The 19,560-nt window shown below is 48.2% G+C and overlaps 1 protein-coding gene across 1 annotated transcript; it reads left to right on the top strand.

The window, feature by feature from the left end:
• The first annotated feature begins 13,564 nt into the window (after nucleotides 1-13,564).
• LOC119436129 (U-scoloptoxin(18)-Er1a) lies at nucleotides 13,565-17,810 on the top strand. The gene is made up of 3 exons (XM_037702892.2): nucleotides 13,565-13,853; nucleotides 15,775-15,961; nucleotides 17,629-17,810. The coding sequence occupies exons 1-3, from the start codon at nucleotides 13,749-13,751 to the stop codon at nucleotides 17,691-17,693; spliced, it is 357 nt and encodes a 118-aa protein (XP_037558820.1). The 5' UTR covers nucleotides 13,565-13,748; the 3' UTR covers nucleotides 17,694-17,810.
• The last annotated feature ends 1,750 nt before the right edge of the window (nucleotides 17,811-19,560 follow it).

Here is a 19,560-nt window from a genome sequence, read left to right on the forward strand (position 1 = left end):
CACGCAGATAAAACTGTCGCTTAATTACCACTTTTGTGTTTTATTTCTACTTCAATGGCAAAATCCGAGCTTGGAACGAGGTAAAGCTTGCTCTCGAGCTTTCTTCGTGCAGACGAGAGAACGGCACTCAGCGGGCGACGCTGCTTTCTTTGAATACGAGGCGATATCTTTTCTCTCTTCAGCTACTTGTTCTGTCTTATCCTTTCGCGGACGTTCCTTTTCGCTGTCCAAGAGGGAGGCCAACTCTGGCACCCTTTGTCTGCCTCGAAAGTTGTTTCGACGTGAGACGAGAAACAAAGTCGCGAGAAACCTCTCGGACGCGCAGGATCGGCCGCGGGCATTTGTCCCGGCTTCTCTTTCTCGCGTCCACCTTCCTTGCCTCCCGCGGCCGTCTAGCCACGGCGCGGCTGTGACGGACGGCGCGCTTCCGACCAGGAACAGCCGAGGGAGGCCTGTCCCGGTGGTACGGACCCCGCTTGGGCGGCGATCAGTCTTCTCGCCGGCGCCGACGAACCTCGGTGTGGCGGCTCGAGTCTGATTGCGCCGTCTTCGCCCGCCTGTCGCTGCCGGGAGGCTTGTTGCTGCGCCGCCGCGCGGGTGCACGCGTCATTTTGGCAGTGCGCGGCTGATGGCTTGTGTCCGATGCGCAAGGCGTCCATTCATTCATCGTGTCTACTATAACCGTGCAGCACTGTGGAAACTATAGAATGGGACCTGCGATCGCAGAGCATGTTCGCGCTCTAGAGTGATCCTTAAGAACAGGCGCCGGCCACTCGTGATGTCAGCGAAAGCGGCCGGCCAATGAGAGTTTTACGAAAGAGAGGCTGTAGGAATTCGCTTCCTGGTGCCTGGCACTCGGACGCCGAATTCAGATAGCTTAAATGCGAAACGTACTTATCCGAGTCAACCCAGTTTTGGCACGTATCTCGGCATTTTCGAAAGTGGGCCGATCTCGAAGATAGTGCAGCCTAGAAAAAGCAGCCGGTAAAAAGAAAGAAACTGCGGTTTGGGTGGTCATCGCATATGAATACTGCCCGAATTACATTCGGCCCTGTCCAATACAGGCCCTACCGAGCTAGCTGTTCAAGAAACGTTTCTATTTATTAAGTGAAGAAAACTGGGAAGGCAGGCCGCTTTAGGGCCGGCTATCCCAAAGTTAGGGAAGGTGGCAGCGAGTAGAGGTCAGTATTAAAAAAAATACCCAGGCGCTATACGCGTAAAGGTTACTTAGCTGAATATGCTGTATAACTGTACAAAACAAATAATTAAACAATACACATGCTACCTTTCAACAGCACTAGTAAGACTTTATTATAAAGGTGAGTAAAACGTGTACCCTGATTTATTCACACAGCAATCCGCATGCTTTTAGCGGTTCATAGCAATGGAAGCCGGCCGGTCTTCCTATATACTACAGGTATGATCAGCGAAAGCGCCTGGCCAACAACAGAATGTTCTTAAGAACCAAAAGCTTTGTGGATTCGGCACCAACAGAAATAAACGCATGTGGCAGTATACGTTTCTAGGTAGTGTCTATTTTTCTTCTCATGATCTGCGTACATGATATGTTAATTGAATAGGATACAACAAATGCGCTTTGCTGTTGTTTGTTAATATTATGAATGTCTGTAGCGCCATCGCCATTTTTTATACGGTGACTGTTCCACCCATATTTTAATCTCCACATAAGCCCTGTATAGGTGTTCGCAGTTTTTTTATTTGGCGTCCATTTCCTGGCACTCGGGAAGAATGAGTAAATTCATTCATTCACAATGTGAGTTGCGCCAAAAACAGTGCCTTGTGATGAACCGTCTCCTCTATCCCGATATGATTCCTTCAGAGGTCAATATCGTGACGGGTTGTTTTTTCTACGCATTTCGAGGCATTTTTGAGACAAACAAACCACCCCACAAGCAAGCCAAAGGCGATCTCGCAAACAATGAACCGAAAAGAAGCTTTGATCTTAGTGGCATTTGGCCTAGAAATTGCCTGCTTGGTATTTTCCTCAGTACTGTAACCTTTGTCCTTTCGAGTCGGGCCTGCTTTCCTCGCATCAGGAGCTTGTTTTAGGATGTCAATACTAAATTTACTTCTTTCCTTGCTTTTTGTTCTCGAAAGAAACACGCTTGCCTTTGATGAAAATGGGGAAATCTTGTTGATGTTTTTTTCGTTTTAATTTTTTTGTGACTGATAAACCGAAAGTGTGCATATATATAATATTAGTATTCGATGAACGCTGCGCTGACGAAATGTAAGGGCAGAAAGAAAATTCATCTGGAATATATATATATATGCGGCGGGGAGTGGCTGCGCTAGAGCAATGACGCAGAGGATTACAAAAAGGAAATGTAAACAAATACATGGGACGAAAACTCACGAAGGAATAACGCATTGATATACAGTTTACACAATAGCCACTTCGTATAGTGCAGTATGAGCAATACGCGTGCCACATGCATGTGAGTTACTCATATTTTTTCTTTTATTGCGATAGCAATTATATGGACACTTCAAAGCAGATTTCTGCCGTCGTCGTCGCCGTCGCCGTCGCCGTGAGGTTCCGTGTGACGTCAATGGAGATGAAATCGTCGCCGCGCGCCGAACGCTGTATGTGCGAGTGTGAAAGGGCGCGAAGGACGCGCGCTTTCACGGCGAGTGAACCAACGGCGGAGAACAAACGCGCGTTCTGCGCCGTGCTCCCTTAAGGGCTGCAGAAGTAGGCGTCTCTTTCCTCCTTTACAATCACCATATATGTAGAGCAAACGCGCCTTCTTCCGACGCGCGAAAGGCCGTGGCGGGGAAGGGGGAGGGAAGGGAGGCGACGTTTAGGTGCGGCACCAAGTGCGTATTTATATAAAAACGTTGTGAGGCGAGAAGGTGGTAAAGACTTCCGACGCAGCTCGACGAGTGTCCCGTTCTGATGTCGAAAACCTCCGAGCCGCCCCCAGAGGCTCCGGCAACAGTCACCAACGCCGCACGCATTTTGTGCGAACGCGGGCAAAACGCCGACCGCGTCGGCAACAGTTCTGCGTGTTGCCGGTGCTGCTGCATGTTCACGTTTATACAGCTGATAAAGCTGCTATAATTACTCCCTATAGCTCTCTACTAAATTGCTATCGCAATTGATGCTTCGCCTTTCGGGGGAAACTGCGACAACTTTTTTTTTTTTTTTGAGCCCGACGGGAATTGAACGTTATATATTCACTGAGTGCTTGTGTACAAAAAAAAAAAATGTGGGCAGCTTGCACTAGTGGTGTGAGGCTGGAGTAAACAGCGGAGCTGGTGATCGACCTAGCTTCTTCCAGGTTTTACTAGGCTTGGCTAAGTTTTGCTAGGAAATGCTAAGTGCTGCTAGACACAGTGTTCTGAATCGGCTAACCGACGACGCGCAGATTCTCGCTTGGCAGCGCGACGCGCTGCCAAGCGACTCATCGCTTGAGCGACTCAACCGCAGCGACTCAAGCGACTCAACCGCAGATGAGCGGCTTCTTTTTCAGGTGTCCGGATCTTCTTTGGTCGTCCCATGTCAAGGCTACATGTACTCGCCACAAAGTCAACGAGAGTTTTGCCGCCGTCGCGGTAGCTCCGAGCTTTATCTCCCCGGTGACGTCACGGCCAAGCTGCGCCTCCACACTTGCCGGGGCGTGGCTGGTCGAAACCTGCCGAGCCGCCGCCAGAGGAGCCGGCTGCAGTCACGGACACCGCACGTGTTCGGCGCGAACGCGGGGAAACGCCGACGGCGTCGGCGGCAGCTCTGCGCGTTGCCCCGTTGGTGCTGCTACAATTTCTTTCTCTCTCGCTCTCATTTTTTCTTTCGGGATAGAGAGCATAGCGCGCGGCGCGCGCTATGCTCTCCTTCTCTTTCTTTAACGTCCCATGTCAAGGCATCGTGTGCACGGCACGGAGAGGAGGCGAAGCACACGCCGCTCCGCGAGGTGGTTGCTAGGCAACGCGCGGTGACGTCATCGCTAGACGCAGTTTTTTGTTCGCACTACGCGGCTTAACCAAGAGCTTAAACAGCTCCGCTGTTAAAAAATTCTATAAAAATACTGGGTGCAGTAGTTCAGACAGCAGTTCTGAAACAACATGTTCCGACTTGACTGCCGGATGTCTTTGCTCTTCAATAGCAAACCTTTGAGCAGAGGAAACACGTTCTGGTGCGTTCTTAAAACCATTATATTGCTTTTCGGCGACTAAATGTGCTACTTCAAAGAAACGCTACATCTGGACGAAAAAAAAAATGGTGAGACTGCCCTACGATCCTATGGATCACGTATTATGACGAAAGAACGATACATGTATGGAATAATTACCCTACCGTTGGCAAAACAGGCCTGTATGGCATTGCTATTGCGTCATTTAGAGGTAAGCATTCTTCGACGGTGCAAGTTATTTTCGCCGAGTGTTAGGGTACGGCCACCCTAGCGGCAAAAAACGCGCGCGTCATGCCGCGAGCGGCAAGTTGCCGCGCGTCAGCGCCTTGCCGCGTGGCCACCGTGGCACGCGCATCTCGCCGCGCGGCAACGCGATAAGATCTCCCGCGCTCTCTGAACGCGCGAGCAACACGGCGAGCGCTCGTTGTTTCATGCGAGAGACGACGATCGTCGATTGAAAACCCGGCGCGGACCGGTGGCGGTCTGGTTGTGATAGCTCCGTGACGTCACCCTCGTCGCTCTTGATTGGTTCTTCATCTTGCGGCACGCGGAATTTGCCGCAGAAATGGGTCTCGAGCGGCAAGTTCCGCGCGTGAGCGCCTTGCCGCGAGGCAAGCGCGTCTCGCCGCGCGGCAGCCCGATAAGATCTCGCGCGCTCTCGGAACGCGCAATCACCGTGAGCAGAAAGGGCACGATCGGACAGCGTCCACAAATCCCTCCATGTAACCGCGAGAGACGATGATCGTCGATTGGAAAGCCGGCACGGAGCGGCGGCGGTCCGGTTGCCATGGCTCCATGACGGCAGCCTCGACGCTCTTGATCGGTCATTCATCTCGCGGCACGCGGCACTTGCCGCAGAAATGGGTCTCGAACCCATTTCACGCGGCACGCCGCAAAACCCACGATTCCTGCCGCTTTTGCCGCGTGCGGAATGACGCGTTGCCGTGCGTTTCTGACGCGTGTTTTTGCCGCGTGTTTTTGCCGCTAGCATGGCCGTACCCTTACGCGTCGCATTTATTCCACTGATACTGAGGCGCCGCAGATTAACAGGTCCCCTGATGCTAATCCCATTTGGTTTGTTTTGCCCATGCGCTTGCGAACATGCTTTGATTCACCGTATAAAAGAGTCAGAAGACACTCCATTTCATCTCCAATGACGCAGCAGAATAGCCCTGACGCAGCAGAAGCCACAAAATACAGGAAGGCTGGAACTACACTAATACAGATTCTATTTAGCGCGCTCGATGTAGAACCAAAACAATTCGCAACCCGTGGTATTAGAGCCACTGCCCATGCATTCTGTGGAAGAGCGTGAAGCCCAATGGGCCACCACATAAATAAATCTCGCAAGTAATCTCCTCCGCACTGCTTCGGTGGAACTGTATTGTGTTTGAAGTATCGCCTCTTATATCGCGCCACACAACGCGATACACTGATTTATCGTGAAGGTCGTTGTGCGTTTATATAAAAAGAAATGCACAGCATTGCTTTATCTACAGCCGTGGCACGCCGTTCAAACAATATATATATATATATATATATATATATATATATTCTCTACAACGCATCTCTCGTTCGAGATATGCATAGGCGCAAATCCGGTTGATTAAAACACGTTGCCGGGCTACTTGGTGCATGATTAATTACCAGAATTGTGGTAGCGGCTTCATTGTCTAAACAATTGTATACGTTTAGAAGAAGTTGCAGAAGGCAGGGGACGAAATTTACGAATTTAGCGTGTGCGACTGAAGGCGATGTAAAGCGAAACCTCTGACTTTATCTCTGTCTTTCCCGTGTTAGTCCTGGATAGGCAGAAAATGCCTAGATGGTATGTGTCAAAGGTCAGTAGAGACTTTAACATAAAGATATGCGGAAAGAGGCTACGAGTGCGCACATCTCAATTGAAAATGATGAGCTCACACACACACACACACACACACACACACACACACACACACACACACACACACACACACACACACACACACACACACACACACACACACACACACACACACACACACACACACACACACACACACACACACACACACACACACACACACACACACACACACACACACACACACACACACACACACACGCACGCACGCACGCACGCACGCACGCACGCACGCACGCACGCACACACACACACACACACACACACACACGCACACACGCACACACGCACACGCACACACGCGCGCGTGCAGTGTGACCATTTTAGCGATTTTGTTGCTAGATTTAGCGACTTTGTGGGTCCCAGTCATACCTCGCTGCCTTCGTCTTCGAGTTTTAGAAGCATTTCATGATGACGTTGCCGCCGGCCACTTAGGCTTCCACAAGACCTACGACCGCATCAAGACCCGCTGCTTCTGGCCTGGATTGTCCACAACGGTAGCCAAATACGTTGCCTCGTGTGCGTTGTGTCAGCACCGTAAACGCTCCACATCCCCTCCTGCCGGTTTTCTTCAGCCTCTGCCATGTCCGACCGAGCCTTTCGAGATCGTTGGAATTGACTTATACGGTCCCTTGCCGTTGACGACCTCCGGTCACCGCTGGATCGTGACTACGGTAGAACATTTAACAAGATACGCCGAGACTGCGCCTCTTCGATCTGGTGCTGCTTCTGAGGTTGCTGAATTTTTCTTGCAATCCACAGTCTTGCGCCATGGTGCTCCTCGCGTTCTTTTATCCGATCGTGGCAAAGCGATCGGACAAATGTTTCTATTTAGCGACGGGTGACTATTTTTTGGCGACTTCCAATTAGGACATTGCTGCAAAAGGGGCGTTCTGAAACGCCCTTTATTATTCATAAGCTACAAGTTGGCGGCCGAAATTGGCTGTACGTCGCATGGGCGCTGCGACCATGATGAAACAACGGTTTCCTTCTCATCAATGGTCTTAGCACGGTGCTTCACTACATGGTGGCTTTCATGGGATTCAAAGTGGGCTCACAAAATGCATATGTGATTTTTTTTTTAATTCTTTAAGAAACCGATTGCAATGAGTCTTAACGCTCCGTGTTTTGCACTTTCTCTAAATACGTTTAGTTGTTGGATATTGGTAGGCAGTGGAGGGCTCCGGATTAATTGACCACCTGGAGTGCACGTTAAAGAACCCAGGTGCTCAAAATTAATCCGGAGCCTCCACTACGGCGTGCCTCATAAACAGAATTGGTTTTGGCACGCAATCCATTTTAAGGTGAGATTTAGAACGTAGAGAGTAAAAAATAAGGCAGATCGAGTGTCGAAAGATGTAGATATTGGAGTGGTTGGACTTTTTCATGCGAGTCTGAACACAATGTTTCCTTATCTCATGGCTTTTCGACCAATCAATACCGCGAGGAATTTCGGGTAGATTAAGGGGTGGAAGTGTAGTATTTGATCTGCGTAAAAGTTTAACATTCATCCAAGCGCGTGTCGCAGAATTTAGCTTTCCTTTCAGGAGCCCAGAGAACTAGAGAATTTGCGGGAATAATGTGGGACCAAGTGTCGGCGTGCCATGAAAATCAGATTACTCGTGTTATTTTTGGATCGTGCTGCATTTGTAACCTCACAATGGGAAGGTAAAAGTCAAATTTGAGCTGTTATGTTCGATTGTTATGTAAGTGTTATGTAAGTAAAATAGCAAAGTAAAAGCCCCCTAAACACTGCTTTATTCAGTGCTTATTCATCACCCCTCAGGAACATAGACAAGCGTGAGATGTTTCGGTAAATAATTTACGTCACGTTATAGCTTATATTATAGTGTTCCAAAACGCTCCCGTTACGTAAAATTTACTCAGAAGCTTTAGCGACAATTTTAGAAACCTTGCTGTAACATTTAGCGGAAATTTAGCGACTTGTTGTCTCACTTTAGAGACGCACTTCGAAAAAAAATTATAGTGACGTTTCACTTCGTGAGCGCGGGTTACGCGCAAGCTTATGGGTGCTGTTTCAGAGTTTCTAAGCTATGCCGTCTTGCATGACACACCCGCATTGTCACTAGCCACCTAGCATGTTCTTCGGGAGTCTCCTAGGCACGCCTAGCCCGCGCCTTTTGTCGGTCTTGTTCAGCTCGTGTCCTGCGCTTGCCTACGACTTCGGCGTCGGTCGACTCGCGCTCGGCCTGTCGCCGCTTGCGTTACTGCACCGTCCTTGTCACTCGGCGCTCGGCCTCTCGATCGCCAGACGAACCCGGTACATCCATAGCGCACACACAACCCGTAGAAACTGCCCGAGGAGGTGAACCCAGCGCCTCCGCCTACCCTCATCCTCCTCGACGTTCTGCCTCCTTCCTCCTCCTTCCCTCTGCAGCGCGCTCCTCCGTACCTTCTCCGGTGCGCGCTCCTTCAGTCCACCTCCATGTGCCCTTCTCCTCCGGCGCTCGCTACCCTCTCCCAGCTCGGCGGCCTCCGACTTAACCGCGCTGATTTCACGGATACGGCATGTATGCCTGCGCGTAAAATTAGGGCAACACTGCTCACACTCGCACATAAGTTAGTAAGACAGTTAATAAGTTGGAAAGTTTACTCTTATATGAGAGTGAATCAACTATCAAGGTATCAGACTCCGAGGGTATTATCAGATTCTTCCAAATTAAGCCACCGCGGTGGCTCAGTGGATATATTTCGTTTGCTGCTGTGCATAAGGTCTCGGGTTCGATTCCCGGCTGCGGTCGCACTCCGAACAGAATGCAAAACACGCTCGTGTACAGTGTTCTGGGTGCCTGTTAAAGAACATCAATTTGTCAAAATTAATCTACACCTACACCTACACTATACGACCTCTCTCATGTGGAGTTTCGGGATGGTAAACCCCCCAATTTTGTTTAGTATTCAAATTGAGTGACTTATTAATTAATTGACTGAGAGATTGAGTTTGAGGTCGAAATATAACCGTATATAATGAGAGACACATTAGTTGGGTGCTCCAGGCTGTAACCACCTGGGGCCCAAATTCACAACGCTTTTCGTTGGTAAGTGTTCTTCTCTATTGACCGGTCGCTTTCGATCGCTAATAATATGTCCGTCATCACAATTGGTTAGAATTTCTTCTTACGAACAATTATAGCGTAAGAACTTGTGAATACGGGCCCTGGGCCTGTATTCACAAAAAAGGTATTTACGCTAGCATTGTTCAGAATAGGAGATGTCGTCCAATTGTGATGATGGACATATTATTAGCGAACGCTGCCGGCCAATGAGAAGCACCCCTTACGAGCGAAAAGCTGTGTGAATACAATCCCCGTTTTTTTTTTTCGTTTTTTTTTTCCGAAAGCACGATACACGAGTGTTTTTCAGCAAACAGAAATTACGAGCTAAGAAATGGGCTCATCATGTTCCTTCGTTCAGGTTTGGTTGCAGACGTGCCGCGATTATTCTTTTTTTCTTTTTTAAAGATACCCGACCTGGTACCTAACCAACAACCGCACGTTTTCCAGCCGAGCATGGCAACAAGCGTCCGCAGTACGCCATGGCCACTTGGCGCAGGCGAGCAGATTGTACTTGTATTGGGGGCCCTAAAAGAGCTGAATATTTTAAGTCGGAGTCACCGTGTGTATCGTGCCGCAGCACTGATTTGAACGTCGATGCCTGCGACGCGTCCATTGCGGCGCCCTGCTCCTTCGCTCCACCGGAGCTCGCGTTGCGCTATACACGCGCTTTGCAAGAGATTCGCCGGTTCGCGCGAAAAAGAAATGAAAGTAAAAGAAAAGGAAGAACGTGGCTCAGGTACAAAGGCGACCTCAGTGCTGGCCACTTCGCGAAGGGTTCGTTAACCGGGGTCCGTATTTTTCTAACGATCCATTGCATCATATAGATCCATTCTTTGCGCGCTTTGTAACTGGCTCGTACGCGGCACGGGCGCGATCATCGCCGAGATCTGCCCCTCGGTGCGTGGCGTCCGAGCAGCGTCGGAGCCAATGAGGAAGCGCGAAAGGAATGGATTTTTAATGCAACGGATCGTCATAAAATACGACCCGGGTGTGCTTTGCGTGTGTTGCTTGCAAATGAATGGCGCTGTGGACAGCGCGCGTACGCTGCTGCATGCTTCTTCCAATTGTCTGAGTGATTATTAAATAGGAGGAGAAGAGAAAAGTACAGCGCCGTAACTGCCTCTCGTGAGAGGGCACCTCAACAGCGCTGTACGGGGGAGGGGGTGAGGACAAACAGAGTAGTGGAGAGAGGAGGAAAAAAAAAGGGAAAGCGCAGCCGAACACAGCCGAGCGGTATAAGTCGTGAATCCGCTTCTTCCGATTGCTGGCAGCCTTTTAGCGTTATACATGGTTTTCCTGGTGTTCTTTCGTGCGCCACTGCAGTTGCGTCAGTGTTTTCCGTTTTCCGCGAGTACCGTGGGGTTTTTTTTTTTTTTTTTCAAGATCACGTGGGGTTCTTTAAACGTATCCAGGGGTCTGGAGCTCATACTTGCTGATCGCAGTTAGTAAGTTAAGGAATTAGGTCAAATGTTGAAGTGTAGTGACCTTTTTTTTATGGGGGAGGGGAGGGGGTGTTTTACCCCCGTCGGAATGCAGGCCCCGAATTGAAAGCGCGACCTCGTGCTTACAACGACAGGTAAGCACGAGGTCGTTTAGGTGGCTTAGGTCGATTAGGTGGCTGAGGCAGCGGCACTCATGTAGCCTCGATGTGTGTGTGTGTGTGTGTGTGTGTGTGTGTGTGTGTGTGTGTGTGTGTGTGTGTGTGTGTGTGTGTGCGTGTGTGTGTGTGCGTGCGCGTGCGTGTGCGTGTGTGTGTGTGTGTGTGTGTGTGTGTGTGTGTGTGCGTGCGTGTGCGTGTGTGTGTGTGTGTGTGGATGAGGGGGGGATGCTGCGTTACTTGTGTCTGAAACATATCTTGCCCTAGCATTGCTGAAAATCTTTAGAGTTAATTGATGTTAGGCAGTTTTGTAGCCAAGAAATAACGCCCGTTTCTTTTGAGAATGTTCTTTGGAACTCATAACACCTTTACGAAAACGCTAAAGGGCGTAGGTGCTCTCTAACTCCCTAAGGAAATTGAACGGCAAAGGATATATTATGTGCTCTAAGCCTCCGTACGAAGGTTTTAAAAGGAAGAATTCCCAGTTTTCATGGGTGAGCGGGAGGGAGTTATAGGGACAGCAATATAAATAAACATGAAATGTGTGAATAACTTTACCCTTATACCTTTATTTTTATACTGCCGAGGCCCCCAACCGCCAGTTGGAGTCTTCACGTACGCTCGCTCAGTTCGGAGACTTCATGGATCTCATCGCTAATGGAACGCAATTCCGTATCGAAAGCGCGTCGTTTTGTTTATTCCAGGCGCATTCAAGGGGAAAAAGAAGCACCTGCGTCGCCGAAATTTAATGCGGAAATCCAGCAAAACTCCACACGTCGACTTTAGATGAAAGGAAATATCCGGCAGTATTTTATCACGCCCCAGGCCGTTAGCAGTAACGGCTAGATCGGGGTCTAACGGTTTCATTTGTGCCAAATCATAAAAGAGGAAAAAACTTACTAACCTGAAAGAAATAAAACTACCAAAACATTTTCGAGTGTATGGTGTTTCGCTTTCTTTCCCCCTCACGTTGAATATTGAACATGGCGAGTGTAAATTGTGCTTGGAAAAGTTTGCACGAGAAGCTAGGTATATGGAAAGGAAAAAGCAAAAATCTCAGCGGCAGAAGCTCTAGCTGGACCTCACATTCGCACTTCAAACCTGCGCCCTTTCTTTCTTTTTTTATTGCCTTATACACCGTACTTATGATCTAAGAAGTAGTTTCCCGCTGAGAGAAGTGACAGAAATACCGGGGGCCGAATTCCCAAAAGTTCCTGCGTGTTGTCATTGGCTGGCCCTCGTCGCGAATAATATGACGGACATGATGGTTGGCTCGCATTTGTTCTTACGGATAGTCCTAAAGTATGCACTTTGGTCTGTGTCCACAAAATTATCTTACGCTAGAATTGTTCGTCAGAGCAAATTCCAGCCATTTCTTACTGTGGACATATTGTTAGTTAGGACAGCCGATGGAAAAATGCACTTACGGATGAAAAGCTTTGTGAATTCCACCCTGTGTAAATACGGGCCTGGAATGGGCTTTCTTTGCGCTTCTCGAATAAACATTATGTGCTGATGTGTATGCCTATTGCGTGCGTTATGTCTATGGGCGCAATGTTTCTTTCTCTCATTTATAATTTCAGTTTGTCTCTCCTTCTGTCATATTTCAATTTCCTCTACCCCCTATCCCTACAGGGTAGCCAGATGGTCTTTGCACTAGCTAACCTCGCTGTCTTTTTTCCCCGCTTTTTCTTTTTCTTTTCTCTCCTTGAATAAACTTTTTAAACGTTCTATAGTACGCATTGTTAGTTTGTCAGCATGACTTGCTTTGTGTCGTAAATTATAAAGCACCTAGCTTGCTAATAGAAGTGTAGGGTAGCCAACCGGGCACGTCCTTGGTTAACCTCCCTGCGTTTCCCTCTTCGTTTCTCTCTCTTTCTCTTTCTTGCGCGTACATATACAACTGTGTCATGTTTCGCGTCCTCTTTCACATGGACTGTATGCATGCTCAAACGTCTACCTTTTACGTCTCTCTTGCGCTTCCACTAGTGAAACGCTATCGGAGAATCTGGCTGTTGGCTTCACAAACATTCCTTCCTATAAAAAAAAGAAAATAAAAAAAATCGAAAACGAAATTACGCATTACAATAGGTTTCGGCGGCGTTTATTCAGTATCCTCGTGACTAGCGACCGCGGCACGTTCGCCTGCGTATGTAAGCCTATGTGGTACGTATACAGTGCCTTGATATCCACGGACGATTGCGCATTATGAAAACGCCGAGGCGCATAAATGTTCGCTATTAGATTTTATTAGCGTAATGACAAAGATAGCCGTGTCCACGAGCGACTCTCTATTGCGGATAAAGCGTCTACGAGCTGCTTTCGAGTGCTGGAGTTTTTTGTTTTTCTTTTTTGTTTTTTGGCGCTGCCCCACATTTGCTCGCCAATGCCAAGCCCCCGACCTTGCTCCCTTATCGGTGTTGCTTAGACAGCTGCACAGCACGCTTTGTCGGTGCCCACGCCGAAGCGAACGATACGGCCGGTACTTATTGCTCCCCTCGTGTTTCTCGCATATGCGCTGTTCCCGGAAAGGCGCGCTCTCCAGCGTGGTGTTTGCTCGATTGAACGCGATAGATTAGATCCATTTCACTGCTATGACACTGATTACCATATCAGCGGGGCGTCTGTCGTGGAGCCGGCGACGACGCTCCGACCACGAGCATCCTCCGCCGCTCTCTTACCGTCTGTTGTCGTGATTTGTCGCGAGGCCCTCGGCAGAGGCGCGAAGAGAGCGATAAGTGGAAGAGGATGGCTGGTAAACATAGCTAGCGGCGAAATGAGATTACGTGTTTCCACGATTCGAAAGGCAATACTTCATGCCGAAGCGATAAGGGGCACTCCTGCATTGAATTGGTTGGGGGCAGGAAGCGCCGGTGTACGACCATCGTTGGCTGACGCTAGTACGGGGTCGCGATCCAGAGCCGCGTAGGTACAAATAAGACCGGCCGAAGCCGACAGGCTACCTGCACTCTCGTTCTTCCTCCCTGCTCAACTCCGACACGCCCCCGCGTTCCACGATGAGGCCGCTCGTTGTCCTCTCGCTCTGCTTGCTGGCGCTGGTCGGCTTCTCTCGGGCCGACGACGACGACGTGCAGCAGGTGGCCACGGGACACCGACCCACCGTGAGCATCCCCGGACCTTTTAAGCGGCAACCGCACGCAACGTATTTCCAACGTGTTTTCAAAAGTGTGGCATGTCTCGGAGCTGGCGCAACGCATGCGCCGGCCCCGTAGGCGACGCCGCGCCAAAAATTCGTCGGAAATAAGTTCCGTGTGATTTGTGTCGACGGCGTGTGCAGCGTACTTTTCAGACGTATTTCCTGCGCGTCGATTTCACGCGGTATACATCAATGTATTGAGAGGAGGGCTACGCAAAGTAACTGCAGGGCCACTTTAACTCTTGAGGAAAGACGCGCTTACAAATTAAGAACAAAATGCTACCTAAGGGAAGCAAATAAAGAAAACGCTTAAACGTATGGGAGAGGGAAAACAAAACTGCAAAAGTGTGATCTGCGGTGACATTGATAAATATACTTTTCATGGTGCGGAAGGCTTCGCGAAGAGAATCACTCTATCGGAACGCAACTGAAAGCGAGAGCGTGTTGTAAGACGAGGGTTTGTTCCGCATTCACGAAGGCACGTTCGGTAAACTGAGAAGTGCGAGCCGTGTCCTAAAACGGGTACTGAGTTTTCACTAAGTGCAACCACTTTCGCACAACGCTGTTGGCTTCGCGATTTGCTTCGGTTTGCCTATAGTGCTTAGTATAACAGGATTTGTACGGGCTTTACATTTTTGCTCTCGTTTGCCGCTTTCCTTCGGCGTCGGTTTATGCTCCTCGTTGTTCTACTATCAAGCCCCACGTTGTCTTTTCACGCTCTCTTGTGAAATGATTCTTACTACTATAGTGACTGAAAGCCGGGAACGGAGATTTACACTTTTCGCAATGGTTCAGAACCCGGAAATTGATGTTTGAATTTGTCAACGGCGTAGAGCATCGTTGTTGATAATGTAACAATGCAACGTAACAGTTATCATTGTGAATTTTATATCTAAGTCCGTAACCGCGCACTTTAGTAAAGAGATGGCGCGTTTTTCAGTGGTTACTTGAACGGCACCATATGCACTTCAGGCAGATCTTTCAAAAAAAAAAAAAAAAAAAAAAACGTGATAGACCGCTAAATACCGTAAATGAAGTTTGTGGACAGTAAGCTATTTTGCTCAGTCATAAGAACCGTGCTAACGATCAAGTTCCAAGGTGTCAGCGCGCCTGACTTTAGGACAGTCCGCAGGCTGTTTCATAACCGCTTCGCTTCCACTTCTGTGTTGGTTCTCTATTAATTGCTTCTCAATGGCTGAAAACTTACTGGAAATGTTGAGGCTGTCAGGGTTCGGCAGCAGGCGCCCTTGGGTTACTGACTACTTTTAAGCACCGAATCCGTACCTGGGGCCGCATTTTGTAAGGATTCCTTTCCTTCAATTCTATTCATTCATCATCCATTACCACCAAGTGGCTGATCCTGGCAATAGCGAGGGCGTGGCTTCGCGCGAAGCAATGGCAATGGGGGGAAAGAAGGGGAAAAAATAAAACTTAAAAAATAATCATGAATACAAACCCCTGCTTTATGGAGACCATCACTGAGCCCTCGAGACAATTTTTGACCAGTTAGCTTTGTCTAATGTACGGCTAAATCTCACAAAAGTGACATTTCCGCTGTCCCACCGGTTTGCCGTTTCCGCGCCCGAAAAAGAAGACCTGCAACCTCGTGCCCGGTTGCAGAAACGACAGCGGGTCGTCCACCGCGGCGCTTAGCAGGGCGGGTTTCTTTCGCCGAATTACTTCGCATTATTTTCTGATCATCCACCGTTCATGGTCGGATGATCCCGTTGATAACTTGGGCGGAGGGCAGCTCGGTACGTGCTGAGGAAGCGCGAAAACGAACAGCCATTTGAATAGAATCGCTCTATTATTCCGGCCCAGGTGGCCGTTTAGCCGGGCGCGGCGTCATCTGTCGCATTACATCACGCTGGCCGCTGTGCGTGCAGGGTCTGCAAGACGGCGCCAACTGCCAGAACAACGACCAGTGCCTGTCCCGGTGCTGCCTCAAGGTGTTCCACGGTGACGGCGCGGGCAGTCCCGGCGAATGCCGCCCTGCCGCGGGTCCCGGAGAACGCTGCAGCTACGAGCAGGTCAAAGGAGGCGCCAACGTCAACTACTGCCCATGCCGCGTCGGTGAGCACCGGTCGCCGTTAATCCGTGGACCGCTCAGGCTGATGTGCAACCTGACGCGTGAAGGATTCTAGCCATGCTCTTCAAACATTTACAAATGTGGCCGTTTCTAGAGCTTTAAAACTTCACAACATAATTATTTCCCTGCATGCCCCAATTATGGCAAGTTCGAGAAGTCTCTCGCAGTCATGTATACGTGACGAGGGCAGCTTAGTATTCGAACGGCATATATATAAGCATAGCCTACGTATGTAGCGTTAGGCTGTGCGGAACGCGCGACGCTGACGCGAGGCGCGTTTCCTTGCGAATCTTGTGCTAAAGCTATCTAATCCAAATGATTTCTGTCTTTATCGAGTAACGCATGGTGTTCTGGAAAATTGGCAAGCAGCGAAGAGAGTTGAGTTCTGGCTTCGGCACGAACTGCCTCTTAAATCTGGAGCCGAATTCCCAAAGTTTTTGGTTCGTAAGATATGTTTTCAATTAGCCTTCGCTAACGATTTCCTTACGAACAATTCTAGCTTAAGAGCGTTTTGTAAATACGGACCCAGGGTCCAATATCACGAAACTTATTTTCGTAACTCAAATTAAGGACGCAGCTGTCTTGGCTTCACCTCGTTCGCGGTCACATTGGCCAATGCAGGAGCACCGGCGACTTGTGAACGGCTCTTAAGTAAGGGAAGCTTGCTAATCAGGGTCGAATTTACAAAGCTTTTAGCTTTTAAGTGCTCTTTGCTAGTCAGCCACATTCACTAATATCTCGAGCATCATCAGGATTGGCTGGAATTTGTCCTTTTCCAGCGCAGGAGCTTTTTGCGAATACGAGCCCAGGTGTTGTTGTTCGCATTGTTGTTGTCGTTGTTGTCATTTATTAACTGCGACAGTATGAGTCGTTTGGCTGCTGAAGGACCCACTATCCCCAAATTTTAGCTAAACACACAACGTACATAGAAGTACCTTACTAGGGCACAATATAAATTGAAGAAGAAAAAAAGTTTCTCTTCCGTCACAGTCGTGTGTTGTATTCTCACACTTTTCGGTCATTAGTGATGTTTAAGATTTGCCAGCACCTCTATAACCGTGTTCGCTATCACAATTGATCGGCGTCAGTTTTTATGAGCCATTTGTGTGGAAGAGTGGCTCGAAAGGACTAATGCCAGTTGACAGCAATAGCGAACGGTATGATGATGAAGGCGCCGGACAATCACAAATAGTGAATACTAACGGAAAACTTCGTGAATCGGACTTCTGGTCCTTGGAGCCCGACTCTTGCGCTCTCCCCTGAGGCCGCCAGTTGCCTGGTATACCACGGCTATACCAACACTGACAGGCTGTGTGTTTCTTGCTTCCGAAGTCTCATTTAGAATAAGGTTAAGCATGTCGATTCGGGAAATACAGACGGTGTAGATCAACAATCTTCGCAGTGCGCAGGTATGACATATATGAACCAATTAACCCAATACTGTTTGCGTAAAACCCCATAATTTAATTTTTTCAAATACTACTTCGGAAGAGACTGCGAGGGCTACACAGGGATACAGGAGGCCTCCGTGTGCGGAATGCGAATCCTTTGAGTACTATTTGCGTATTTTGAATTTTCACTGTATGCTTGAAGTATAGCTACGAAACTGAATTTTGAGCGTATTTTTGTCTTGTTTGTTTCTAATGGGCAGGTATTTGCGGAGACGACGACATCTGCCCCAGCGAGGACACCAGCGCCGAGGGCGATCACGACTGAGATGATGCGGAATGAAACATAGGAGTCCGCATCTCTAGCCGCATGTTGTTGTGTTAATATAGACATTGACGAAGTCGCCATTAAAGCGCAATAACAAAATGAACCTCTACAATCACATCGCAAAGTCTTCTTTATATATCCAGACAGTCATATATTCATCCGGTCACTTCACCGCAGGAAGTATGGTGCTTATATTCTGAGAATGTTTCATAGGTTTAAAGAGTCATTCATTCATATATTCGTATGTTTAGGCTATCATCTGCAGGAAATTATACTATTAGTGTTTGCACGACAGGGCTTATCGGCCTATTTAAATTCTATTAACCTGACGAGTGAAGCTTGCAACATTTTAATAATTTGTTGGAATCCATTCCACCTTCTCTGTTTCGTTGATTCAAAATTTTCTGTGAAATAATAAGCAGCATGCAGCTTGTAGACATATAGCAAGTGTGCTTCCAAAAATTTTTGGTTCCTTAAAAGGAAGCAAGACAGATTCGACAGTTTTTTTATTGATACGATATAAGGAGATGTTGATGCGTAAATAAGGCGCCGGCTATTCCTTAGCTCTTGAATTCGTCTAACCTACAACATACAGAGTTCAACATACTAGGATACATATCAAATAAGCTTCTCATTAAAGCAACGTTTTCACAGCAACACGACAACGTAAAAAAAACAAGAACACGTTGTACATACAATGAAGAAGTTCAATAACTCCACGGCACTGCAGGAGAAAGTCTCAAAAATACAAATAATAATGGCGCCTTACAATGCCGTCTCTAATCAGCGGGTGGTGCACACATCGTGTAAATGCATTATCACATATAGTAAGAACAGAATAATAAACATAACATAATCCACAAACACATACACAGTGACATTGAAATAAAAGGGACATTAGAAGCGTTAATAACGGCCAACAATGCCGCTTTTTTCGAGAAATGTTGTTAACGCTTTTAAAGCGCTCTTTTGCAAGGCCTTTGTTGACCAAGGGCCCAAAAGTTTCCTTAAACTGAAAGGTCTGCGGTCTAATCTCATTAGCGTTGATTTAAGTCGGCGTCTTGGTGAGTCGCGATGCGCCGTAATGTGTCGTGATGTGGGCAATCCAAAAGGAGGTGATGTATATCTTCATCTATAAATCCACAATCACATTCTGGGGTTTCCGCAATGCCATATTATGATCTAAGTGATGAAGAAGATTCGACAGGTTAATTTCCCTTTCATGGCAATAGGCCAGATCACGAATGTTGAACGTTTGTTATGCGAAGTAGTGACTCATTCGTTGCACATTCACAATATCCATAGACATTTACGCCTTTTTCATTGCTGATATAGTCAGCGTTTCAACTTGAAGAGCGACGAACCCGGTGGCGTTCTCACATGGTCGCCACGCAGACAGGGAGAAATGATGATTCGACGACCAACCCAAGTGCACCTTGGTGATACGAGTTACAAGTGCATGATAAACGCCAACAGGCTACATTGCGTCCACCAGTGCAGCAGAAATTTCTTTGCGAGAGGCAGTGAAAAAGAAAGTCGCCGTCTCGCCCGAAAGGCGAAGCATCGATTGCGATAGCAAATAATTAGAAAGCTATACGAAGTAAGGATAGTAGTTTTATTGGGCCGTATAAACTTGTAAACATTCGCTTACTAACTAAATTAACAAGCATGGTGGCGTGCGCGCACAGGCAAACATAAGCGCATGTCATTCGATGACGGTGGTCACTCGCTCTCGAAACGCTGGCATGAGCAAGAGCAGCAGCAGCAGCAGCAGCAGTGAGCGAATTGACCATCGTGCAGCCTCTCGCTTCAGCGCGAACTAAGCGGCGACAACACTGCGCACACGAAGCCCTCGGCGCACCTATAG

Source organism: Dermacentor silvarum, chromosome 1 (genome assembly GCF_013339745.2).
Source record: "Dermacentor silvarum isolate Dsil-2018 chromosome 1, BIME_Dsil_1.4, whole genome shotgun sequence".
NCBI classification, from domain to species: domain Eukaryota; kingdom Metazoa; phylum Arthropoda; class Arachnida; order Ixodida; family Ixodidae; genus Dermacentor; species Dermacentor silvarum.

What these genes read in the sequence shown, in the direction of transcription:
- LOC119436129 (XM_037702892.2), top strand. Translation starts at nt 13,749, where the DNA reads ATGAGGCCGCTCGTTGTCCTCTCGCTCTGCTTGCTGGCGCTGGTCGGC. An exon ending in CCACGGGACACCGACCCACC is followed by an intron (nt 13,854 to 15,774) that starts GTGAGCATCCCC and finishes CTGTGCGTGCAG; the next exon opens with GGTCTGCAAGACGGCGCCAA. An exon ending in CTACTGCCCATGCCGCGTCG is followed by an intron (nt 15,962 to 17,628) that starts GTGAGCACCGGT and finishes TCTAATGGGCAG; the next exon opens with GTATTTGCGGAGACGACGAC.